Here is a 27581-nt window from a genome sequence, read left to right as displayed (position 1 = left end):
TCGATGGCACCAATAACACCATTTTATGACTGGTGTAACCACTACATAGAAGCACTACATGGAAGGTATACATAATGTGTAAAGGTGTTCCCATCATACAATAAACATCCGCAAATCTGACAAAACTGCCATCACTTTAAATTATTTCAATGCTCCTACAGGAGGCTGAAAGTCCACCTGCATGGTAGGGTGTTCATTTATGTTTTCATGCCACAAATATAGAAAGAATGTTAGTTTAAAGAACTGTGAAAGCCCTATAAAAAACGAATACAAATATCTAGGGACATACAAAGGCATTCCCTCCCACTCTAGGAGCCTCATATTAACCGGAAAAGTGTGCAAACATTTATCATTAACAGTTAAACAATTATTTTAAAAGTCATACTGGTAAGAGAATGTCCCAGCAAGGCTCTGGGACATTTTGCATTGGCTGTACCTGCCGTTAGTCTTTGAAGTCCAGAGTGGAAGGAGAAACAGCAATATAGAAGGGTTAGTGCATGACTGAAAATGTAGCACTGTGATTCCAAGATGGCTGCTTGTTGCAGGAAGATGTGCTAGGCACAGCTCGTCCCCGGCCTGGCCTAAAGGTGGAAAAATAGCAAGTCAGTAGCTTTTTCCTCGACCCCCACCCTGAATCTTGTGGAGGAGTGGTCCCCTGTTCCGAGGTGAGCGACACCTGGGCTACGGCAAGCTAGAGGGTAGCCTCCAAAGGGGCACATGTTGAAAAACAAGGGCAGAAGAAGGAACAAGGAGACCCCAGTGCACCCAACTGTGAACTCCCAGGGGGAAGAGGGCTAGCTAAACAGGTGTTGGCAATTGGACAAGCAGAAGGCTCTAAAGCCTGCATCACCCCAGACGCGGTCGCAGGCAGGAGGCGGCGGCGGACATCACCATCGTCAAGCCACATGGCAGCCAACAAGGAGGATCTGGTGCAGTGTTTAGCGGACCTTCAGACACGCATCACCAAGTCCTTTCAAGAACAATTCTCCTCAAAGGTTGACTTCAAATGAGCGGTGCAGGAGATCAAACGGGAGCTCTCGAAACTGGGGGAGTGTGTAGACACGAACAAACAGGCTCTTCAAGAATTGGCAGAGGACTCCAGGAAAACCGATGATGCATTGGAATGCTCGGATGTTGCACAACCTAGAAATTAATTGCGAGGACCTCAAGAACAGGTCACAGCTATCAAACATATGCCTCAAGAATGTCCCGGAGGAGGTCATGGATAAAGTTATTAAAATGACAATCAATCCTTCATTGCAGAGCTACTCCTGGAGGTCCCACCAGATGGGGTCCGCCTAGATAGAATCCAGAGTGGGGCCTACAAGAAGAGAACCAGGAGCCCGCCCGAGGGATGTCCTTGCTGCATTTACGTCCTAGGACCAAAAAGAAGAGGTTCTGAAAGCAGCCCGTATGGCCACCTCTTTGAAAATCAATAGGATCGAGGTCCAACTCTTTCAAGATCTGGCACAATCCACTTTGCTTCAGGGGAGGCTGATGGGGCCGGTAGCCAAGATCCTCAACCAAGAGAAGATTTGTTAATAGTGGAACTTTCCATTTGGCTCGTTGTTCACATGGAAAGGGAGGCAATGCAGGGTGATGTCTTTTGAGGAAGGTCTCGGCGTGGTCTCGCCTGAAAGCTGTGATGGGGCACCTGCCGCAGAGGACACTGGTCTCAGCGTCCAGAGGAGGCGGCAATGGGAATGGACAATGGTGGCGAGAGAGAACCTGCCTAAAGCGCCGAAATGCTGGTGCAAGCCCAAGGACATGCGCAGGAACAGTGGCAATGAAGATGTTCAGTCAGAACATGGCTGGTTGTGGCTAGAGGGCCAGTCAGACAAGTGGAGTCTGGGAGGAGGGGATAGTCGAACGAAGATCCCTAGGTCACTATTTAAGAGTGTGCGGAAGGGGTTGCATTCATGGACTCCGGGGGGTACTTTGGTGGAGGCAGAAGCAGGAGGGTGTGGCGAGTGAGTGTTGGGAGTTTGCTTTCTTGGATTTGTATGGAAAGGAATAGCGTTGTCTCTCTGCAGTTCTTGGGCTCAGGTGGTTTACTGGCACATGGTATGGGGTTTCGAGCTTGTCTCTAGGACTCATGAACCAGCCTGGGTTGTTGCAGGGGAGGTTGGATGGGGGGGGTGGGAGAGGGAGCTGCAGTTCACGCGGATTGGTTCTCAGTAACAGAATTGGGAGGGCGAAAAGGGTTGGGGGGGTCAGCATCCATGCGCCAGTCAAAGCACACAAGTTGGACAGAGCGACTTCGGAGGGTCTCTAGCGGAGACAAGGAAAGAGGGTCGAAGGGGAGGTGGGGGTCAGAGGAGGGCGATGGGAGGAATGAGCAACGGGTTCAAAGTCCTCTCTTGCAACATTAGGGTATTGTATTCCTCGGTAAAACGGCAAAAGGTGGACCATTTCTTGAAGTGTGAAAATCCAGACTCTGTCACGCTCCAAGAGACCGACATTGGGAAGAGTGACACATCGAGGCTCTGACTACCGATGTATCCACATATCTTTGAGGATAATGTAACCAATAAAACAGCAGGATCCTGATGGCCTTCAAGAACATTCCCAATTTGGGATTTCTAGATACAAAGGGGGATAAACAGGGGCGATTTCTATTTGTTAAATCAACACTGATTTATACACCCTTGCGATGGTGTATGCGCCAAATTCCAGGCAAGATGGGTTTCTCAGAATGACACTGGCTGAGCTGAAAGGGTTTGCAGAGGGGTAAGTCATATTGACCGGAGACTTGAACATGGCATGGATGCCGGGGGAAGATAGCAATGGGGCATGTGAGAAACCTGAGGGTATTCTCCCGGGCATCCCTCGAGGATCCCTTATTCAGGTGGCCAGGGAAGGGCTAGCGATCTCAGATCTCAACCCCGGGGGCGGACAAGCGAGTCAGGATCTCCTGGATGGGGGAGCCCCGGGTCATAATCAGGGGAATGCTTCAGGTGAGACGCTGTATGACACTGGCCAAAGGGACGAGGAAGACAAGGTCCTTGAGGTTCTCATTGGCTGTACCAACTCTACCTCCCTTCCACCCAAATAATCTCCCTTATCCAAATCCCCTTCTAGACCAAACCCTGTTGCATTTGAAGACCATATCTCCCAGAATCCATGTTTTCCTGTTTTCTACCTGAATATTCCCAGTCCTTCTCCACGTACCTCTGATTAATATTTTCCAAAATCCCAGTCGACCTTGATAGAATACTACAGTTCCCACCACCCCCCCTGCTCATCTCACGTTAATGATCCTGGTTATTGCCGTTTGTTTCACCAAACATACAAAACTCACCTTTCTAAGTTAAACAACCACCCCATTCCTTGTGACACCTTTTCCCATCCTACCCTGTACGATATTTAGAAGCTCTATCCCCACCCTCCCCCCCTTTCTGTATGAACACTTTCTTACACTGTAACAGACAACGGACTAACACGAGAGCCGTTTACCTAACATGTCCCTGCAGACAGGTCAGGCAGAGGCAGGCAATTGACAAGAACCACACAAAATTGACAGCCCTTTACCTTCCCCACAGGGATAAAAGGCGGAGCACGAAAGCACACTTCAAGCAAGGCCAAAAGCACAAGGAGGCAGTTACAGCAACTCAGCAGTTCAAAGAGAGATGAAAGGCGGTGAAACCTGGAAGGACGACGAACTGTGTGGAGCCCAAGGTTGCAAGTAGCAACAATTTTGAACGCTAGGAATTCGCAAGACAAAGAACTTGTGTGTGTGTGTTGAACTTTAAAGAAAGCTCAGTTAAGGTCCAGGTGCATAGGGGTCCAGTGCCACGTGGACGCTCAATGGAAAGGCTCTGACCCGGCCCTGTTTTGAAAATACAAGAACCAGCAGGCCCTAGAAAAGGGTGGCGTAAGGCGTCGGAGTGGTCCTAGAAGGGTTACATCAAGGGTATAAACCTCATAAACCTCTCTTTCAGCTTCTGAGATGATGTGGCCTGGGTTGTAAGTCCCTCCTTTCAGGAACTCATGGTGGTAATAGTAAAGACAGACACAGTTCAAGGGTGTTTATTAAACTATATGCAGGGGTGAGAAAAACGCCTAATCTAAAGCTAACATGGGAGCAAGCTACGACCATCAAATAATAATAATAAGGTGGTCCTAGTAGCATCTTGTCAAATAAAAAGGGCATATACTAAAAAACAATATTGCCAATCCTTGCTACTAAGTTACAAAAAGAGTGTGGGATAATGTACACCAGAAAAGAAAGAAGTGCACACAAAAGTGATAAATCAGGATGATATGGCTGGGTCTCCCTTCCCCACGTTTTAAGTAGGGGACAAGGCAGGATTTCTGAGCACAGCACACTCCTCCCGAGCCTCGTTAGCACAAAGTTCACAGTTCAGTTTAACAATATCAAAACCTTCTCAGGGCAAGTGTCTTTCCTGCAAGAGTCTCTTGCCTTAGAAGACCTGCTGATTCTTGAAGACGAACAAACAAAAGTTCCTTCTGTGGTATTTGCACCTGGGAGATTGCTCTTTGCCCCTAGAATCTCCCTATGTATGTCTCGGATCCTCTTTGTAATTTGGGCCTCCCTCCGTCGGGTTCACTACGGCCTTTCATGTGCAGCTGCAATTTTCTAGAGTCTTAATGTTCTTTCATACAATTTTGATACACTTTTTCCTTGCTTGTGGACAACCCTCATCCGGGTTCACTCTTGTCCGATACACTGTTCAACTTGCTTCTCTTGTCAGATACAATAGGATTCACTCTTGTTAGCTCTCCACTTGACATCCCTCCGTCAGGTTTATATAGCCGCTCTAACACACTGTTCACAGTTTAATCTGCTTTATCCCAACTTGTCAACTTGGGCCTCCTTCCGCCGGGTTCACTCTGGCCTTCTTTATCACAGGTTATGTACCTTTTCAACACAGTTAATGATTTGCTCACTTTCATCAGAAAGGCATGGGTTTCCATAACATCGCTTTAATTCAGCATCCCTCTATCGGGTTCACGGTTGCCTTCTTTCACAGTTAACAATTTTATCAGAAAGCAGGGTTCCCTTGCCCTAACTTTCTCTCTGCCATGGGTCAGAGACTTTGGATTGTACAATGTTGCTATGACCTTTGTAGGAGCACTCGGACATCTCACGTCACCCTTTCCTAGGGTCTTCTGGTATTGTATTTTTCAACACAAAAGGGGCCAGCGCGAGTCATTCGACTGAGCACTCCTACGGCGCCTGACCACTTCTCCAGCTGGCCTTTCTCTGGGCTTTCACATAAAGTTCAAATACACACAAGTTCTTTGTTTCAGGTTCCAGCGTTCATTTAATGCTGCCACTTGCAACCTTGGCATCAACACACATTGGTTTGCTTTCAGCTCCCTTTGACTCACCGGCTGTGTTGAACCCAATGGCTGGTCTTGCCTCTGGAGTCGAGGACAGTTGCATGTTAGCAAGCACGCCTCCCATCTGTGCCATCAAGGCGGGAGGCCCCTGTGCACCGTTGACATATGCTCCTCCACAAGCCAGCTGTAAATCCCGGTCTTATGATTTGCCTCTCTGAGGCTACGCAAATCTGAGTTGAAAAGGGCAAGGGCAGTACCCCTTCATTGTCCTTCCAGGTATTGCCGCCTTTCTCCTCCGTTTGAACTACCGGTTTTATGTAGCCGTTTCCTTGTGCGTTCGGCCTTGCCTGTAGTGTGCTTTTGTGCTCTACCTTTTATCCCTGTGGGGAAAGTAAGGGGTCGTCAGGTGTGTGTGAATACTGTCAATTGCCGACGCTGCCCGGCCCTTGGGTTAGGACATGTCGGGTACAGTTTCAGTATTAGCCTGTTGTTTGTCATAGTGTAATAGAGTGTTTGTGTTGGAAACAGAGAGGGGGTAGAGTTTATAGATATCCTACGAGGTAGGTGAATTAGGAAGGGTGGGCTTGGTAGGGTTTGTGAAACGAATAGGGGGGTGGTGGTGTTTTTTCAAAGCAGACTGGGAATTCGGGAAATAATCAGAGGGACGTGGGTTTCCCTACCCAGGTTATCCTCTCTCGCTCGCTCTTCTGCCCCCAGGGTTTCGATCTGAGAATGCAGCCCTTCCCTGGCCACCTGAATGAATAAGGGATTCTCGAGGTCTACTTGGGAGAATACCCTCAGGTTTCTCACAATGCCCTATACAAGACATACTACGCCCATTTGCTTAGCGCTCTGAAAACAGACCCGACGCGCTGGAACCCTCTTCATATATCCTGGATGGGGTGGATGGCTTTGATTAGGATGGTGACCCTTCCTCGCTTCCTCTACTATTTCCAGGCCCTGCCAGTTCCTCTCCCCCGATGGTGCTTTTGGGACCTCAACCAACTTCTCTCTGCCTTTATCTGGAGTACCAGAAAAAACAAAGGTGGTGTTGGAAGCAAGGGGGACTGACGGTTCCAGACTTCTAACAATACCATCAGGCCACCCAGCTACGGGTGTTAAAGCAGTGGCTAACAGGGGAGGACAGCAAACTGTGTGTGCGCATGGACAGAACAGTGGTGGGGGCCCCTCTGGCGGAGGTGTTGTGGATGGCAAAGGCAGATCAGCTAGCTAGTACGCGGGCGTCCCAGATCACGGCACTAGTTTGGGAGGTGTGGGATGACTTAATAAAGTGAGGGGGGGATATTAACAATTCTAAGTGATCCGACCGCGGCTGATTTTGCCGCAGCCGGAATGTTTGCATGAGAAAGGTGCGAACTACCAAAGGTTTTCACCTTTCACATGCGAACACACTTATATACTACGGGGGCTGCAGGGGTTTCCCCCGCAACTGCCGCTCACTATACTGGAAAGTATAAAAGGCTCCTGTAAGGCACCTGACCCCGTTGCCTTGTGGGGTTTTAATGACTTTATGGATGTTTCAACTTCTGTGGTAGTAATGTCTACTTCCAGTTTCTGTGCTTGTGATGGTGTCAGTGTTTGAAGGTATATTCGCTTCTGGCTGTCTTAGGTCTGGATTCTTATATGGTTCATAATAGAATCAAAACACCTCGAGGTTGCTCCCCTCATATGTACAGAGTTGGCTCGAGGGGTGTTCCAATTGCCCTACATATCGGGAGGCCTGTTTTTGATAATTGTGATGCCATTAAATTGCTCATCCTGCCGCCGGTAATCACAATGTGATGGTAGACGAAGAGATGAAGACATTTCTCAAAAATAGGCAAAAACCAGTAAAAGCTGTTGATTTGAGGAGCGAAGCGCAAGGACACCCAACATGAGAAACATGCAGTAAAATAAAAATCGGATGATGCCACCAGAGGGTGTCATTGGCGGGGACAGTATGACCCAGAAAGTGAAACTAATAGGCTATAGAGGAGACGAGTTGTTTTTTTAACTTATAGTTACCTGTTTTAAATTTACATAGGATTCCCAGCCTGACAACAGGGAATATTCATGACCATGGGAATCCATGCAAGACCCCATGCTGAAGAAGCTGGGGATCTTGCAGAATCCCAAGTCTCAATTCGGGACAGCAACCGCTGCAGGGAAGCAGCCCATGAAGACCTCTGGCCAGCCCACATGATGGTTCCAGGACTGTTGAGCCCTTCTAGTGGCTAGAACTTTGAGCAGAGGGTCCTGACTGGCTGTTCCCACCGGTCCGGTGGTCCAAGCACTGATGAAGTTCTTCTTGAGATTCACATAGAGGCAGGGCTTTGTGAAGAAAAGGCTAATGGCAATCTTCCAACTACTAGTTCTAGGTCTTCAGTGGGCTGCTCTCCTTCGTAAGAGTCTAGTGTCCCATGATGATCGAAGGAATGGCTGCAGGAGCCCCCTTTTATCCAGGCTGGAGTTGCCCCTAGTCCACCAATGGCAAGCATCTGCACCATTCAAACTGGCTGGGGCTGTGCAGTCCTGGACAGCATCTGGCCACTGCATCTGCCCTGCAATAGACACCTGGCATGGATGTGAATGGGTCCAAACTGACCCGGCCCCCATTGTCCGGCCACACACAGTCCACCACTTTATCCGCAGAAAAATGGCGGTTTCACCAGGAAAGGGTTTATATATGGAACATTCAGCCACTTCCACTCAGGAACAATGTCAAAGGACAAGGAGGACAAAGGGCAGGTGAAAATATCATGGCACTGCCATTTTAGAGTAAGTGGTACTCTAATCAGCATTAGGGTAGCCAATGTACGAAAAATAAAAAAAACTGCTTCTGCTCCTGCATACCGCCCAAGTACCACACACGCCCAAGGGCCAGCCAAACTACACACAAAACCCATAAAACACACATCCAACATAACAAACATTTGCATAGAAAACACAATCCCAGACACTGGGTCTTACCCTTCCGGATACAACAAACCAGTGCACACAATTAAAACTTACTTAGAAAGAGGACGCGCACAGATGCCATTTTCTCCTGGTTCTGCAAGTCTCAACAGAAGAGCACAATCCCTATCCAATCCCTCTTCCCTAACCATCCCCCTGCCCTCTTTCTTACAGAGCCACATGAGCGCATGGAGACCATGTCAGTGGTAACGGTGCACGGCATAAAACAACATAAAGCAGTAAAATGAAAAAGTGCACAAGACAGTTCTTCTGCACCGACAGCCATATCGACTGATCAGTGCGCCCAAAACAATGAGGGCAACTTACTTTGAACAATGTCAAAGTAAGTGGCCCTGCTCTTGTGCCTCTTCCTCGTTTCACCTTAATGCGATTGGTTCACCCATTATAGGGTGGCTCTCAAGCTCCCATAAACACTGCAGTCTCCAGGGGTATTGACTCAAGTCCGCTATTCTTTGTGTTGCCAATTTATCTTCCTATGGTGGGCTCCATATTCGCGATTATGGTGATATAACCAGGTTTAGCTGTTGGCTGCTGGTCCTCTCTTGAGTCACCTTCCTAATTGTGGGTGTTTGCTGCATCCATCCTTAGCCAGTGTAGAGGACTTGGGTTACCGGGTCTTGGTTATTCAATTCCGCTGTATTTGTTACCGCTGGGCTATCAAGGATTCTGCAAACGCCTTAGCTGTTCCGCTTAATTTCTTCACCGACGATCAGGGACCTTTCAGCTTGTTTTGGCCATTGTGTTAGCAACTCCCTTCCGTTGTCATCACTCTTACTTTCCCATGACAAGTGCCATGTTAGGGGAGGCTCTGCCATTTCACGCCGTTGTCATGCTTATGAGTAACTTTCCAGGGACCGCCACTTGCATCCCCCCAATTTAGGAGAGTATCTGTGGTATCTAGCTCCTGGCATCCATTTACTGAGACTGCTTTTCTTCTAAATAGGTGATAGCATTGTCTTCACTGCAGAGCACAGAGCTTTGCCATGTTCTCAGGTTGTCTGTTGGCTATTCCCCCTACCATGGATATTGCTGATCTCATGTGCACTTCACTGCAATAACATACCCTGCATCCGGATGAGCAATGCACCACATATTAATTTCTTTCCCCACCATTGTTGATACTTATTAAAGAAAACTAACTGCACATCTCCACTCTTTCCACTTGCCATGCTAGACACAAACCCCCCTGTATATACGCAAAGTTTGCTTCCCATACACAAGGTTTAGCCATACCAAACACATTATATTATCTGTTGACCTGCAGTGGAGTGACAGAATGCATTGTGAGTGGCACAGAGCAGCAACACATGCTGTATTTAAAGTGATACATGCTTCTTAACAAGAACATGGGAGTATAACATTTTAGAAACTAGAATTGAAAAAGAATGCGGGGTTCAAATCTCTCCACCAGTGTACTTTTTATTTTGTAAATGTAAAATGAACAAGGTCCTAAAAGGGCCCAAAATAAAAACACACTGTATGATTGAAATGTGCAACAATGTTCTTAAATAGATCGGTAGAGTCGTACAAAACAGCCTAGGGGAACTTGGAAAGCCTTTTCTAAGGTGTGGACCAGCACCTTACTAACAAGCCATTCCTGCCCAACAGGGATGTAAAGGCCAGGTGTCCCCCGATTACTGTGGCGCCAAGCCATAACTGAGGTGCTCAGCTCTTCTCTATAAAACAATTGAACTCCACACTTCACAGTGCCTTGCAACAGCCTCACCCCTTTTTCCCTATCGGCCTATAACAATCGCTTTATTGCTTTAGCACTCCAGTACTTTGTGCATTGAAACTCATCAACTACTCTACTTTCCAGGTTTTGTGGTACAATAAATTAATTATCATGCCTGGGATGAGCCACAAGCTGAGGGAGTTTTTGCCACTGGGTACAATATACGAAATCTAGCAATGGATTGTAACCCTCAGAATAGGCTTTGCACATCCATCATCATCAAACCAGGGGAAAAGGGCATCAAGGGGAGTAAGCAGTGTAGGGTGCTCTAAGAGGGGACCTCAATGTATACAGGAAATTAAATGTCTTACATTATTTATAACTCTATGGAAGGACCCTCTATTTTCTCTGGAAGTAAGGCCTAATATCCTAATGTTATTGCAGAGGGGCCTCCCTGACGCGTCTTCCGCCTTTTCTTCCAAAAAAGTTTTTTTACTTTTCAGTCCCTGAATTTCTTTCCTCATCGGCTGCAGTGCATCTTCTACTTCTGAGATCCTGTGTTCTGCTACCCCCACTCTCGCCAATATTTTCTGTAGGTCCTGCCGTAAAAAGCTCACCTCGGCCCTCACCGCATCCACTTTTCTCTTCAGCAAGGATTTGGACTCTTGAACTGCGAGGAGTGGTTCGCCCATCAAGGGCGTCGACTGGGACGTCTCCAGACCAGCATCTTTTCCGCCCTCTACACAACTTGGGGGTTCCCTAGTGGGATCATGAACGAGTCGATCTTGCCTAAATGAACATTTTCCTCCTCTTCGCCATCTCAATGAATGCCACCCTGCTGGTTTTCCACTTCCCTTGTATATACACAGCTCTTGTACCGCTTTCTATTTGTAGATGCTTGCTTCATTTAAAATTCACCCCATGGGGTCTGCCTCCTTTTGCACCCTGGCCCCTCCCCCCCCCCTCGTAATACAGCCGATCCACTGCGGCTCTCTCAAGGGGAGGGTGCCCATCTCAGCGCCTCCTCTTCCCTCGTCCATGTGATCAGAACTCCCGGGAGCACTGTGCGGGAGAGCTCTCACCTTCTTCCCCGTGCCCTCTAATGGGGTTTGTTGCTGCAGTGGCCAAAGTTAAAGGCTCTCCTGGGTCACAACTAGGTGTGTCAGGGGGCCCCCCTTTGGCCTGCAGATCACTGCTGCACTCGTCTGCAGCCTCCAGGTGATATTCCTCAATGCCGCGCCGCCATTTTGGTGCCACCGGAGTTATGCACACAAGGGTGGATTCTTCCCTCTCGTCGCCCCACTGGATTTCAGATGCTAGGTTTTCATCCCAGTCGGCCGGGAAGGCGCCAATTTTTTTAATTTGGGGGCATAAATGGCCCCGCTCAGGCAGAGTCAGAGTGGAGCTAGACAGAGACACATCTAGACCACCATGCCACGCAACAGCAGCTGCCCCCGGTCAAATTGTTATTTGTTATTTTTTTTTATTTTTTATTTTGAAAACAAATAAACAATAAACCAAACTTGCAGCATTATTTACAACAGACTTGTGAACATCAATTAATGCTCATTACTGCTCCCCAAATCCCCCCCCCCCTCAAGAGCTTATTTGCATTTCTCTTTCTGTATCCACTGCGTGTTGCTGGGTATCGCTTCCTTCCAAAGCTGCAGAATCCACTACACTGTGCCAAACAGTCCTGTTATTAGCATTCTCCAAGCCATCAGGTTACCCACATCTTCTTCCCCGCACTTGCTACATGCCTCCTGCCACACCACCGTTTCAGCCTCCGCCCATTTTTGCAAGTCCCGCCACCATACCTCTACCCGTGGCTTGTGGCATTGCTTCCAGCCCATGGTAATCCTTCTTTTAGCAAGCACATATGCCAGGTTCCTCAGTTTCCCAAGGTGTTTAGTATTCTGTGGTCTGGGAAACCCTCCCAACAGGCAGGCCCAGGCCGTATCTATGTTGAGCGTGACCCCTTTATCCGCTAGTTTCCATGCCACTTCCCACCAAAAAGCTTCAATCACTGGGCAAGACCAGAACATGTGTGTCATATCAGCATCTTCTTCATCGCATTTTGGGCATGCTTGTCTTCCTGCGTTTGCAAACCTAGATATTCTCTTCGGGGTCATATAGGCTCTATGCGTTATGTATAACTGTATCTGCTGCAATCTAGCATTTCTGGACACCTTCTTGTGGTATCCTATAGCACGTTCCCACATTCCATCGGTCATCTGTGCCCCCACCTCCGCTTCCCAGTCCAGCCTCAAATGAGTCAAATCCTTCCCCACCCGGGTCATCACCATCTCATACAGTCTAGAGATCTCGTGCCCTCCTTCTGATATATCATATATTGTTCCCATTAGGACATCTGGCTCTTCCGCCAGTACAGTCTCTGGCCAGGTTTTGCGAATAGTCTGCACTAGCCTAAGATACGTGACATATTGGCCTCCGTGCAAACCTGTCTCTTCTCCCAGTTCTTCGAAATCTTTAATAATCCCTTCTTGCCATATGTCTCCCAATGTGACCAGCCCAACCGATTCCCAATAGGTCCTGATTATCAGCCTGAGTTGGTTGTCTCCCCTAGCTAAGGCGACTAGTGGCACCTGTGGGGAACACAGGCACGGGTTCTCCATCAGTTGGCATACTCTGTGCCACATCTTCCACCCAAGCAACAGCATACCCGGGCGTTCTTCCATTTCGAGTCTAGGCACCCAGATAATCTCATTTAGGTAAAACGGGGTGCAGTCCTGCCCAAACAGCCTAGATTCAGGAGTTTCTTCATCAGAGAGCCATTTGGTTACATATTGCAACTGACTAGCTACATAATAGGCCTCAAAATTCGGCAGCTTAATGCCCCCTCTATCATGGAAGTTCTGTAGCTTCCATAGCGCCACTCTGTTGCGAGTGCCGTGCCATAGGAAGTCCCTGCACATGCTGTTCAGTTTGACAAAAAACTTTTTGGGTATCATGTATGGTATATTACTGAAGAAATGTAACAGCCTAGGCAGGACCACCATTTTGAGCATCGCCCCCCGTCCCATCATCGCCAGCGGCAGCTTCTCCCAAAACTTCATATTTGTTCAAATTATTTTCACAGCCATCTCGGTATTATGCAAGTGTTCCCTCTCCACCGTATGATATACATCTATTCCGAGGTAGCGGAAGGAATCAGCCGCCCACGGTACGGACAACACTGGCAACCGTTCCAGAGGGGTTCCTGTGTAGCTCCCCAATGGGAACATGCTCGATTTTTAGGGGTTTACTGCTATGCCGGACAGTTCTGCATACTTTTACATGACCTCTAGAATATACTGAAGATTTTCCTCCGGATATTTCAAATACAGTAGTAAATTTCATCATACAAGGATATTAGGTGTTTCTCTCCCCCCGCCTCAATACCGACCATGTCATATTGTTGTCTGAGGTGCACTGCCAGGGGCTCTAGGGCTAGAATGTATAACATCGGGGACCAGGGGCACCCTTGTCTGGTGCCTCTACTGAGTTGCCACCTCTCAGATATCACTGATCCTGTGCGTACTCTGGCCAGTGGTTCACTGTACAATAATTTTGCCCACCTAACATAACCCGGCCCCATCCCGTATTCTTCCAGGGCCGCCAGCAACCATGGCCACCTCACTGAATCAAAAGCTTTGACTGCATCTAGGGACACCACAGCCATTTCTCCATCGCTCCTGTTTCCCTCTTCAATCACCCGGTGGAGTCGCCTGTGGTTGTGGGTTATATTTCTGTTGGGGACATAACCTGCCTTATCCGGGTGTATCAGTTTGCTGATGACCCTTCGCAGCCTATTGGCCAGGACTGCCGTCAAGATCTTGCCATCCTGGTTCAACAATGACAACAGCCTATAGGAGCCACAGCTATGCCCTGGCTTGTTGGGCTTAGGGAGCGGCACAATTAGCGCTTCTCTGAGCGATTCCGGTAGCCGACCCTTCTCAAAGGACTCATTGAGCATTTCCAGCATAGGGGGGGGGGGGGGGGGGAGTACTTCCACTTTATATATTTTGTAAAACTCACCAGGGAATCCGTCTATGCCTGGGGTCTTGCAGGTGGGCAGCTGCTTCACCACCTCCTCTAATTCCTCTAAGGTAATCGGTGCGTCCAGCTCCTCCCTTTCTTCATCACTAATCTTAGGTAATTCCATGTCTTTTAGTGTTTCTCTAATCTCCTCCCGATTGCCCCCTCCTCTGTCCTCATATAATGTTCTATAATAGTCCAAGAATGCCTCGTTGACTCCTTCCTGGGTATCAACCACCTCCCCCGTCTTCTCTAGTTATTGTCCTAATAGGGGGCCTAGGGGTTTCGCTCTTGTATAACCACGCCAACAAGCGGGCAGTTTTATCCCCACCTGCATGTTGCCACTCGACATACTTCTTGTAGTTAAGTTTGCAGAGCCTTTCCCAAAGCTCTGCGCACCTCTGCTGCAACTCGAGTACAAGTTCCGCGTCCCCTCCCGCCCTGTTGCTTTCACGCTCCAGTTTCTCTTCTGCTTCCTCTAGTTCCATTAAGACTCCACCCTGTAGGCCTTTTGACTTAGCAATAGCAGCACCCCGCAATACCACCTTAAAGGCTTCCCAGAGTGTGCACGCTGAATCTACGCTGCCTGTGTTTACCTCAAAGTACTGTGAGATCGCATCCCTGATATCTTCCCTGAAGACTGGGTCTCGGAGCACCTCCGCCCGGAGGCACCATGTCGGTATCCGCGCCCTGGGGCAGCAGTGCTACCAGGTCAGCACCAGAGGCGAGTGGTCCGACAGGACCCTCGCTCTATATTCTATTTGGGTGGTCTCCATCATCACATCTGGCGTGGCAAAAAAGTAATCCAGCCTCGTGTGCAGGTGCTGCGGAGCTGAGTAGTGCGAGTACTGTGTTTCATTAGGGTGTTTCAGTCTCCAAACATCTGCCAGCCCAAAGTCATCTAGTAATGTCTGCAGAACCCTGGCCGCTGGGGTGGGCCTATCAATCTTCCCATCAGATCTGTCAGCCTTTGGGTTGAGCACACAGTTGAAATCCCCTCCCCAGATAACCGCTCCTCCCATACACGCGCCCAGATGAGTACATAGGGTTCTAAAATATGTCGCAGTGTTTTGGATGGGGGCATGCGTATTTATAATGCACACCTCTCTATTCTCTACCAAAGCCTTTAATATGACCAACCTCCCCTCCGTGTCCACCACCTCTTGTGTGAGTTGGAGCGGAACGTGCGGTGCCACCCAGACCAGTACTCTCCTAGCGTAGGCAGAGTACGGAGAGCCCACTACAGTACCTCTCCACTTCTTCCCCACCAGTTCCAATTTTTGCTGGGTCAAATGTGTTTCCTGCAACAACGCAATATCAATCTTCTGTCTTTTTAAGTACATCATGACTTTGTTTCTTTTTAAGTAACTGTTAAGTCCCCTGACATTTCATGTTATGATCTTAAGGTCTCCCATGGCTCATGAGTGTCTTCTTGCCTCCCACGTAGCGACTCCCCTTTGCCCACGTGCTAAAGATACATCCCTCCATCTTTGCTTGTAGCTTCTCGTACCAGCTCAAACTCCCCATAACTATGTACACGGCAAATCCCCAACTTCCCTCCCCTCCCCCCACCCGTCCCTTCCCCAACATCACACAGCCCAACTGCTGCCCAGCTCCATTCTCGGATCTCAGGCACCCCCACATCTAGCCCTGCAAACATCAAACAATGCACAGAGCTCAGTAGGGTGAAGTCGCCCTAATGGCCACTTAACTAAAACTGTTGTGGGGTAGAGAGAGCCGCTCTGTAAGGCTCCCGTTAATTGAACATCAACTACAGTGCTTATAACATATCTAGTACAATAGTCTGACCTTCTCTACTGAAGGTTGCGCAAGCGACTATATTCAAGTCCCACGTGCCGCGCCATCTTCTTCGTGCATCACTTGTCTCTTCCGTGCTCTTTCTCCGTCCGAACTTCTGACTCCTGGGGACATCCTTGCGCGTCGAGCCATCCCATGGCATCCTCCGGGGTCTCAAAAAACAAAGTTTTGTGTTTATGAATGACTTTCAATTTTGCCGGATACAGTAACATATTTGTGGCCCGCCTCTCTCAATCTTCGCTTTACCGTCCCAAAGTTCATGCGGCTACGCTGCACAGACAGGGTGTAGTCCGGGTAGGCCGTGATGTTTGCCGCTCCTCGTGTGATCGTTCCTCCCTTACAAAAGTGTTCCAATATCCTCTCCCGATCTCGGTAGTTAAGAATTTTGGCTATCACCGGCCTAGGCGGATTCCCCGGCGGCGGCCACCTTGTTAGAGCTCTATGTGCCCTTTCCACTGCAAATCCTTGGGATAGGGCTCCTCCGGGTATCTCTTGCAGAAGCATGGATTCAATGAATTCCGTGGGATCGTGGCCCTCCTATCCCTCCGGCAGGCCCACGATACGGATGTTGTTCCGTCGGGCTCGTCCTTCCGCCTCCTCCGCTCTGCTTTCCAAGTTGCCCACTCTTTGTATCAGGGCATGCAATTCAGCCTTATGGGAGGCGCAATCTGCGGTATTCGGGCTAACTTCCTTCTCAAGGGACTCTGTGCGCTCCGCCAGGGCCCTGACATCCTGTTGGAGTAGATTAACGTCCTCCTGCACCTCTCCGACCTTGAGGTCCAGTGCCGTTTTCAGTTCAGTGACGACTAGTTCGAGTTTAGATTCCCAGGCCGCCCTTCGGTCCGCAATCGCAGCTAGGACTTCTTGGTTAGCGCCCGAAGTAGTCATGCCGCTTGCAGGCGGCTTGTCCCTGCTCTTGGTATTATCTTGACCCGTGGACGTCTTAGCGAAGTCGTCTATGGTGGGCTGTTTCGCCCTCGGCCTCACCATTCTATTCGACATGACCCAGAGGACCTGTATTTTGCACAAGTGACAAATGTGCACTCAGTACGCCCCTTTCGCTAGGTCACCGTGCGGCCTGCTTCTTCCTTTGATCCGGACATTGGTCGGCCATTTTGTGTCGTCTTTTGTCTCCGGCGCTCCCTATCTGTTCTGCACCGATCTCTGCCGCCGTTCCTCCTGCACCATCCAGAAGTTCACCACGCGTGGCCCAATCATTCACACACCACCATGTGTATTTTCAGCGGTCGTCGACCCATCCACATGCACTTTTTTGCCCGGATCATTACAGGATCTCGGGAGCTCCTCCAGATCACGTCCTTCTACATGGCCCTCGTAGCTACGCCCCCCCCGGTCAAATTGTTAATGCTCACCTCACAGATATGGTGTCAGAGTGACTGCCGTTTTCAACCGAGCAGCAGTGCGAAAGTAAAGATACAACTATATCTTATTAAAAGGTAGAGACAGTGATACATTAAGGGAATAAATTAAACAGACAAAACCGATTTGTTGGCATACTGTTATCCCCCACTCTGGCTTTCCACTTTGGCCTATGGGGGAAATATCTGCTGCAGAAATATATTGTACTTTTAGTAGTAATCCTGACATCTATCCTAGCTGTATAAACGGTCTTCCTCATGGTGAAGGGCTGGAAAGAGTCACTAAAATGAAGGCTGCAGGACAATGTGGAAATATCTGAATGGGGATAACTAACATGGAGTCCCTTTGGTCCAGGACAAACAACGGTGAGGAGAGGTTAATGGAAGCAAAGAGCCTGAAAGCTACAGCAAGATAACCTTGGCCAATTTGGTTCTTAATGTATATCACTTCCTTCTCAACACCTCCAGACTTCCTGCAAATCAAGGGCTCTGGGATAACAATGCAAAGGACAATACATCTGTAACAGAAACCTGGATTTGCTTTTAACAGAACACCTGAAAAATGACAAATACCATGTTAACGTTTGATTACATATGGGGTTGAAACCCCCGCTGCCCATTTTCTGAACCATCTTTTAAGATCATCTATCTGATGGATCAAGGCAGAACTCTTGTAGGAGCTAAAGCTGCTCAAAGTTCCTTGCAGAGGGCGAAGACAAGATTCACAAGACAGCTGGCATCGCTCTTCCCAACCACTTCTGGGGGACAAGAGAAGCTACTGCTGTAGGGAAAGTGTGCCTGCTACTGAGAAAGGGCAGGAAACACTGTTCAGGACAGTGGCCAAGATGCTGCAAGCATCCCTGAATTATTTCTCTGGACTAGGAAAAACAGGGAAAGCATAATTTTCCTTCAAGGGATTAGGTGTGCTACAACCTCAAAGGTGCTGCCTTTGGCAGTGCAGGGTGCAGAATCCAGCATTTCCTTAATTGAGGGACATCAAGCAGGTAGAACCAACATCTTACTACCACTGAGATGCCGAAGTTATCTGCTTCCCACTCACCTGTAACTTCAAGCTATGCTGCGCTGGGTCGTGCCAAGCCACTCAGAGAATCAAGTCAGGCCCTGAAGGAGAAAACATTGTTTTCGACAGACTCGCAGCATTAAATCATCATGAGCGTCTTGCCATCTTTTTCTCCTTTGAGCCAGCCGTGAAGTGATTGTGCGGCGACAACTGCATCCAACGCCACCTACATATCGACACCAGAAAGCTGTCGAGCCGTTCGCCACACTGAACCACAACTTGAGCCATTGAAAAAGCACTATGAAAACAAGCTCAACACTGTTGAGCCACTACAAGAGATGATGATAACTTCTGCCCCTCCACCCCCTGAATTGTATACATTGGGCTCTAGAGATAGTTAGGAAACCGTACCATCCAAGAAATTCTGAAAGTAATTTCTGAAGGTCTGCTTGTTTTTCCTCTCCCCTGTCAATTATACCCATAATCACCAGCATATAGAAGGTTGCCATTGTCTGTGTATTTGGCTTCATAGATTGTTTAGGGTCTGATCACTTTTCTGTGTTTTATTAAAGTGTCTATATTTTATTAAAATCCTGTATTGTAAGGAAGGCATGGAATTAACAGTAAGACAGACAAAAGGGACCACAGTTCAAGGGTGTTTATTGAATGTCAAGAAAAGGTATGATAAACGCCTATCTAAACCTAAATCTACAGATGCAAGCAGGCTACGACCATCAAAAAATACTAACGCAGTCCTAGTGTTGTCTTCTAAAAAGTGTCTTCTCAAAATAAAAGGGCCTATGCAATAAAACCTATTGACAATCCTTACCTCTAAATACAAATAGTGTGGGAAATAATGTTATAAAAAGAAAGAAGTATTCAAAATTATATGTCAGGTTTTCAGGCCTCCCTTCCCCATGTTTTAAGCATGAGATAAGGCGGTTCACTCGAGCATAGCAGTCTCTGGCTCTGCTAGCACAAGGTTACAGTTCAATCATCAGCATCAGGGGCTCCAGAGAGTAAGCCTCCTTGCTTCTCAAAAGTCTCTTCACTCAAAGGGCCAGATGCAACCAAATAGACCAGTTATTTTCCCTTCTAGATTTTCATAAGTATTCACATTGGGTGATTCATTATCCAGCCCGGATTCCCCTCAACATGGCTCAGATCCTATTAGCATAAAGTTCCACATAGGCTTCCCTCTGCCTTGCTCAAGCCTGTTTTTCGCCTTTCATTTTATCGCACAATATTTGTAGGTTCTTCCTTTTTGCATGACTCATGGTTCACCCTGGATGCACCTCTACCAGGCTCAGATCCCTTCTATAAAATTAGTCTACCCCAGCCGGGCTCGGACCAATGTCAATTTCACATCAAGTATCATAGACTTGTGAATGTGCGCAGGGTTTGGCTTGACCCATTGCAGGACCACTTCGATTTCACAATTCTCTTTCTTTTAACGTTCGCACCCATTCGGTTGGATACCTAACAGACTTTCGAATGAGCACCCATGTGATGCCAGATCACTCTGTCTACAGTATCATATTTTAGCTTCAAAGTTCATTCAATCATGTGTTGTCTTAATAATCATCTTCATACAATGTTGCTGCTTGCAACCTTGGTTTCCACACAGACCGGTCTGGTATCAGTCTCCCCAACTCACTAGCTGTGAGTTTCTGAAAAATGTGGACTCCATCATATTTTCTTCCATATCTCTTAGTAGCGACAGCACACAGATGAATATGGATTTCTAGATATCCATGATCCCACGAAGTCTGGCACATGAGACATGCGTTTGTGAGATTAATTATGACCAAGTTATATTCACATAATGTATTATTCATAAATATTACTTTGTGTTTGGTGTGCTTATAAAGGCGAGAGTCTCTTGATGTCAGAATAGTTGTCCTTTTTCAAACAGAGTCATGAAATGCAAAGATATATTTAACAAAATAATCTCAGATAAAATATCAGCATATTTTCTATTGAATTTTGCACATGGAAAAACCTTGTGTTAATGCAGCTTCAGGTTAATGATTGATATGAGCAGCTGACAGGAGCCATTGTTTGATTGTCCATTAGCTGAGCAGATGGTGAGTTTTAATAGGTAGCCCTATGTCAAAGATGAAGCTTTAAGTGGATGGCTTGCGCTTTAGGTTTCACTCTTCCGTGGTGCTGCTTTGTTGTAGGAGCCAAGGACAGAACCACGGCGGCAAACGCGTCTCCTCACCTTGACTATCAATGCGGGAGAGCCCCGGTACCTCTAGCACACAATGCAGGATTCTTTAGTTTCAATTCCAGGTCTTGAAGGCTCATGAAAGAAGTGGTTTATTGGTGAAAATGTTAATGGTATCTCCCTCCTTGCAATCCTCTTCGGTCTTGCAGTCTTCCGCCTTGTATTAAACTACCATCTTCAAACTGCTGCTTCCTCGTGTGCTTTGCCTTGCTCCAAGTGTGCTTTTGAGCACCGATTTTTATCTGTGTGGGGAAATATGATGGAAGTCAGGTGCGCGTAATGATCAGTAATTGCCGGACCCTACCAGACCATTGTTGCTGGGACATGTCAGGTATATGGCTCAGGTGTTAGTCTGCTTCCCCTCACAGTGAGTTGTCCGTGAGAAAGTGTTTGTGTCGAAAAAAATGGAACGGCGGGTTGAGACCCTACTTATCCTACCGGGTAGAGGTGTTACAGGGAAGGAGATACCGTGTCTCGCCCTCCGGTGACCCACCTCCCCTCTCCGTAGACTAGCGGGTAAGACACCTTCAGGTTTCTCACAGATTGGGTATGCACTTCCTTTGGAATCACTGCTGTTTGGATGCTGCTATGCAGGTCCACACACCCCAGAAGAGAATAGCCTGTCCTCAATCCATGCAACCTTAAGAGGCGAACGAGGTATACAATTCATTTCGATGCCCTTTTACCTTCATGACCCGATAACTGTAGTGCCCGAGTGGAGCAAGTACTATAAATGGGTAATAGTCGCTGCTGTATTATTGTTGGGCAACAGTCATTTCGACACAACTGCAACCACTCACCAGAGAGTGGTTGTCTTCTGTTTGCTTGCACAACCACCACCATGCTTTTATTCAATAATCGTACTTCAATGATCTGTACAGCTCCTTTCCTCACATGCAACATTCTACATGGCTCTGGGAGTAGGAGACCATTTCACATTTCCACTGATTAATATTTTCAATATACCCCCCATCTTCACAGCCAATGGCCTAATTGCATTCTTATCAAAATACATCTTGTCTTTCTTCTCCACTTTCTCGATTTTGGCATGTAGCTCCTCAACATCCAAACTACTAGCGTTTACACTCACCAAACAAGGCAAACACATGCGGGTGTTTGGATGTTTGCCCCACAGCACCTGAAAGGTTACTAACCTCAGTCAAGCTATAAGGCTCTCCCTTTTGCAATCAAAGGCAGAGCTCCCCATTGCAAGGAGTTGGGAGGAAGCAGGCATATACACGTGGGGAGACCTGTTCGAAGAAGGGGAATTTAGGGACTTCGAGTCGCTGCAACACATTGAAGGACTACCCAAGGGCCAGTTTCTCTGGTACCATAGGCTCAAACAGACCGCCAAGAAGCAGCGAAACAGCTGGCCAGAGGAACCCACCCCGGACCCGCTACTACAGGAAATGCATGACCTCTCGGATGGGTGGCGACCGGTCTCCAGGCTCTACAACAAGCTAATCGACAACCCCAATCCCAGGGGAATGGTGCTGAAGGCGAGATGGGAAGCAGATCTTGAAACCCCACTTACCGACAAGGAATGGGAGAGAGCATTAATATACCCCAAGAAAGTGTCGAGAAACTCTAGATTTGGTCAAATACAGTTGAACGTCCTTTACCGGACATACATGACTCCCCAAAGGGTTGCTTCATTCAACGAGAACGTCTCACCGGCGTGCCCATGGTGCGGGAACGATAAGGCGGACATGCTCGACATGTTTTGGACCTACGCTAAGGTGATGTCACTCTGGTCCAAAGCTAAACAGTCCTGCGCAGACGCCGGAATGAAAAGGTATGACTGGACACCCGGAGAATGCCTACTAGGAACTTACCCCAGACCAAGCAAACTCAAACACATTGTGAAGTTGATGGACATTGCATGCATACTAGTTAAAAGAACCATAGCAATGGCCTGGAAGACACCTGCAGGCCGCAGGCATGAACGATGGTTATACGAAATGGCGAGATGGACGGTGGCCGAAACCAGAGCCTGGCAGGACGGAACCATGTCCAGCGGGGAAGTCACAAGCAGCACTCAGGACTCCTGGAAGGCCCTGCTGAGAGATATGCGCTTCAACGCAGACCATAAGCCTCCGTGAGAACCCATAACGCTCAGTAGTAACAGTTTCCTAGCACCTACAAGGAGAAGACGTTCCCTGAAACTGTTCTCCCTCACTTCCCGAGAAACCAGTACCCTGTTTTAACAAGCCATCTCGGACCCTACGTGTAACACTATACGAAGACTGTTGTTTTTTTTTTTCTTTCTTGTTTTTGTTCGTAAGCTTGTATTGTCGCATTCTTACCACGAAACTAATAACATACTTCAAAAAAAAAAAAAAAGGCTCTCCCTTTTGTAAAACTCTTCCTTCCAGCTCCTGCTTGTCTCACTGCACCACTCACACTAGTTAAAAGCGTTCTGTTGCACCTTTCAATACAACCATTCGGGTGATGCAAAGCAGATCGTGAATGCTACCACTTCTTTGGAGACATTGTCTGATGAGATCTGAGTTGAAAACCCCCTAACATCGAAAACTTCTTTTATAGAAAATCAATACTTCTAGTAGCAATATTCTACACCACCTCCACCTCTCGCTATTTGGAAAATAGATCAATTAGGGAAATTATATACTTGGCCTTAACACCAATTGAGATGGGACGCACAACATCCATACCAAGTGATTCGCACTGAGCTAAATAGCTCTGTCCTAACAAAAGGTGCAATCCCTCACCACACACCGACCCTTCCAATGTTGTAAAGATAATTGCCCAAAGCCTATTCAGGGAGAAAAGGAATTGAGAATACCAGTTACACAGATCTTCAACAGCAATATGGAAAAAGTAGTAAACACAACATTTGTAAATCACCATGCACAATTACCTTGTTAACTGCCATTAAAAGGAAATGGTCTATAAGATATCGGGCTTCTGTTAGTGTACATGAGCTGATCACTGCAGTAACATTCAAAGTTTCCCCTTCTTCCTAGAAGAGAAATACTGCAATGTTATTTCAAATTTGTATCTTTCAAAAATTGTGCAATGCTGCATGCAATTGTTAAGTCTAATACAAAAAGTGAGACGTGAGGTGAACAGATATAGGATTACCAACCATACCCTAAATAAGGATCACTAGTGTAGCGCCCCTTCCCCCCAACAGTAGCATGTCCTGGAGGAGAGGGCTCCCCCATCAAGCTTCAGAAAGAAAGACTATTTTTAAAGTTAGAACTCATGCCAGCTTCAGAAAAATGTTTTTCTTTTCAGATCATTTCTTTCTGATGTTAGAGCGCATGCACTAAGACTTCAGAAAGAAATTGTGGTGCAAAATGGAGGTGCTCTGCCTTCACTGCTCATGACAGAAAGCTCTCCCTGGTTCCTGACAGCGTGGTAGAGGCTAGAGCGTGGGAGCCAGTGGGTTTCTTCTTGGAGAGGAGTCCCCAGGTAAGAATTATTTTTAATTTCGTTTAAGTATATGTGTGGATGGGTGTTGCATGTTTATGATGTATGTTTGTAAATGAGCATGTAAGCAAGTGTGCATTATGTAATGTGTGTGTGAATGAGTGAGTGTATAATATATTGGTGACTGGGTGGGCATGTGAATGAGCAAGTGTCTGGTGTATGGGTACACGTGTGAATGAGAGCGAGAATTTTGAGTTAATGTTGGGTGAATGGGAGTGTATATGTGCTGAGCCCTCTACCAAGGAGGTGATTAAGGCAGGTTAGGAGTGGCAGGGGAAGGGGGAATACACTAAATGGGCATCCATCCATGATAAGTGTTATTACGTGGCAATACTGCAATTTTGTTACAGCCAGTTTGGACACATTTTCTTATTGTGACATGGCATTTTTAATGGCAAAGCCAACAGGGGTATACCCTTATGTGGGGATACTGCCATATATTGGCAGAGCCAGTCTGGGAGGCATGGGGAATATAGGCACTCCCCTAGAGCGAGCCTCCTTTGGTTGGTTCAGGATCCCTCGCTATGCTAGGTTGCTCTGGAATGCTTGTGGGAAATCTTTACACACCTCCAATTAAAAAAAAAACCTCAACAGCCTAACATAAGCATAACAAGTACTCCTTCCACTTCACTTTTCAGATTGGGATCAAGTACAGGAGTCCTCCCATTTCTGCAGTATGTCATGAGCAAGGTTTGAATATTCATTTAAACTTGCATCATTTCCTATTGAAAGAGCAGTGGCCCAAATAAGCTCACTTTCATCTAATATGTGTCTTTATAAAGATGTATGGCTTTCACATGTCACAATGCATCAATTCTGGAACTGTGGACATGTGATACACCAGTATGCAAATCCAGTGTCAGGCTAGTCCTGTGAAAACCCACAGGGTTTCATTTACTCGGATATGATCTACAAAATGCTGCGATCTATATGCAGGTAAATGCCATCTGTTCTAATTTAAATTAGATGTTACTTCACTTTGAATACAGAGGGAAGGCATGGTGCATTTCCCACTAAAATAATAGAGCATTTGAATCAATTCCCCTAATGGTATTTCTCTCAGGTCCATCCAATCCAGGGACTTAGCACAGAGAGGATTCTAAAATACATTTCTAATTGCATAGGGGCTTTTTATACTCACTTTTGGATAGTTATTTTAAGGCACAGAGCCAGCATGGACCCTCCAAGCTTTCAGGAAATCTCCCAGTCAGCTAGGCCCCTCTGGTCTCGGTTTCAATCATCTCACAGCAATCGGGTCTGCCCTCAGGTAACATTTGCTTCATGCTTACTCTTGGATGAGTACATGGTTTCTCCTATCTCCAGATATTATCCCCGATCATAACTCATCTAGTTGGACAGAGATTTCCCCTTCTGCAGCATTCACTTCAAAATCTCAGAGCACCTTCCCAATGTATGCCAATTTCAACTTAAATTCCCTCAAATTTTTCAACAATTTCGGATTGGTCAAATCTTTCCATTGGCTTGCTTACCAGGTACACACTCCCAGAGAATACATCCCTTATTTCATATCTTAGACATATTAAAGCATGTGAAAGGGGGGTATTCTGAAAAATGTGGACTCCATCATATTTTCTTCCATATCTCTTAGTAGCGACAGCACACAGATGAATATGGATTTCTAGATATCCATGATCCCACGAAGTCTGGCACATGAGACATGCGTTTGTGAGATTAATTATGACCAAGTTATATTCACATAATGTATTATTCATAAATATTACTTTGTGTTTGGTGTGCTTATAAAGGCGAGAGTCTCTTGATGTCAGAATAGTTGTCCTTTTTCAAACAGAGTCATGCAATGCAAAGATATATTTAACAAAATAATCTCCGATAAAATATCAGCATATTTTCTATTGAATTTTGCACATGGAAAAACCTTGTGTTAATGCAGCTTCAGGTTAATGATTGATATGAGCAGCTGACAGGAGCCATTGTTTGATTGTCCATTTGCTGAGCAGATGGTGAGTTTTAATAGGTAGCCCTCTGTCAAAGATGAAGCTTTAAGTGGATGGCTTGCGCTTTAGGTTTCACTCTGGACAACATGCCTGTTCATCATGTGATCATACCAAAATCTCATCGACTGACAAGCCCACATTGTAACTCTAGCTATGTTTTGTCTTTTTGTAAACCAGAGCATGTGATGTAATTATTATGCTGGGCTCAATGCATTCCTTTGACTGCCAGATTAGGGGATCTGATTTACAGGGGGCTGAACTAATGCACATGGGGTCCTAGATCCTCTCAAAACCTCCCACTTTGAAATGTTATTCCAACACACTTTTGACCAAGCAACCTTGATTCACAGGTCTACTTGAAAAACAAGCTAAAACAATACATGCCAAGCAATAGCTAGAGATGCCATTTTTAATGCGGATTAAAAAGCACTACATTCTCTATTTCATTTCTAATATACAAGTTCAGACAGTTGACCCATTTAAAACATTTCTTTTTATTGAGCTGTATTACAGCGATTTGTAACATTTATAAAATGACCGTATACATGGTAATCTGACTGTTGGAAACAGAAATACACTATTTACATATATCTGTCACAACTTTAAAAATAATGTCATCTTTCAGGAGGTGTAACCAGTGGCGAGCAAGGAGGACGTAGACACTTGGAGCTCCCAGGGCCGACAGCTTAATCCTGCCAAACATCCTGATAAACAAAGCAGAATAATTAACTGAAGTAATTTGCCTGGTGGGGATAACAAGTGGAATCTGTGGAAAAAGATTGGTTAGGAACCGCTGAATATTGCCTAAGATATCTGCTGTGGAGCTACGAGCCCGCTGGCGCGCATAACTGACACCAAAATGGCATCCGAGCTCGGGCGATGCCGCGAGTGAGCGCTGCCCACAGCGGAGAGCCACTCATGGTGAGATGCCTGGCAAAGGGGCTAACTGATTTGTGGACCGGGCACTTTGTAATCGTGGGTCTGTGAGCAACAAGTTTGTTCTAGCGGTAGAAAGGATCCCATCTGCTAGAACGAAAACAGCAGCCGAGAGTCACTGTTACCACAAACGTGTGGGAAGGCTCGAGGTGACATAAAAGGCTGCCCCGACGCCCAGGTACCAACGGGAGGCATTTGCCAGTGACATCAGCCCCGTTAGCACTGACTGAGGACTAGCTACTTCTCAACCTACTGAACATCCCTTTGCACCAAGGAAGTCGGCCGAGTGCAGCCGTGTCGCAGACCGTGGGCCTGCCTGGTGTGCCACGGGTGAAGGAAAAGTGAGGCTAGCAACCCGACAAACATCTCGGGTGAGTCAGCAGCAACCCCCGTCCCAGGGCAGAGTCTTGCCACTTCAATAATAACATACTTTAATATCTACACTAGGCTCCCTGTACAATACATGTGCTACATCACACCATAAGTGGTGCCCCCCACTGTCAGGGTTGGAGGAGGAAACTGGACAGGGACACAGCAACAATAAACGAGTGATTTCAGAAATATGCCTCCTCCATCTAACGGATGGGCACTGTATCGGAGCAATCTGCTCATCATACCACAACTGGGGCACCGAAAATAGCTAAATTGAACAAACCACACCCAGAGACTTCCACCCTACTAAGGCACACAGGATGACCCTAACCTCTGATGCTAATTCCTCTGCCCTTGCACTTCCGTATAGCAAATAGTGCTGATGGCATCCAACGAC

General features: G+C 47.0%; 1 protein-coding gene across 8 annotated transcripts in view; it reads right to left on the bottom strand.

Annotated features, from left to right (window-relative positions):
- The window catches only part of KIF21A (kinesin family member 21A), a 2335619-nt gene that overhangs the window by 835669 nt on the left and 1472369 nt on the right, over positions 1 to 27581 (bottom strand). For all 8 annotated transcript variants that reach the window (XM_069629214.1, XM_069629217.1, XM_069629219.1 and 5 more), the window contains one exon: positions 23326 to 23427. In XM_069629214.1, the coding sequence (XP_069485315.1) occupies positions 23326 to 23427 (102 nt within the window). The remainder of the gene's footprint in view (positions 1 to 23325; positions 23428 to 27581) is intronic.

This window comes from Ambystoma mexicanum, chromosome 12, assembly GCF_040938575.1.
Source record: "Ambystoma mexicanum isolate Mex_15411 chromosome 12, UKY_AmexF1_1, whole genome shotgun sequence".
Lineage (NCBI taxonomy): Eukaryota > Metazoa > Chordata > Amphibia > Caudata > Ambystomatidae > Ambystoma > Ambystoma mexicanum.
This window is presented reverse-complemented; position numbering and strand designations above follow the sequence as displayed.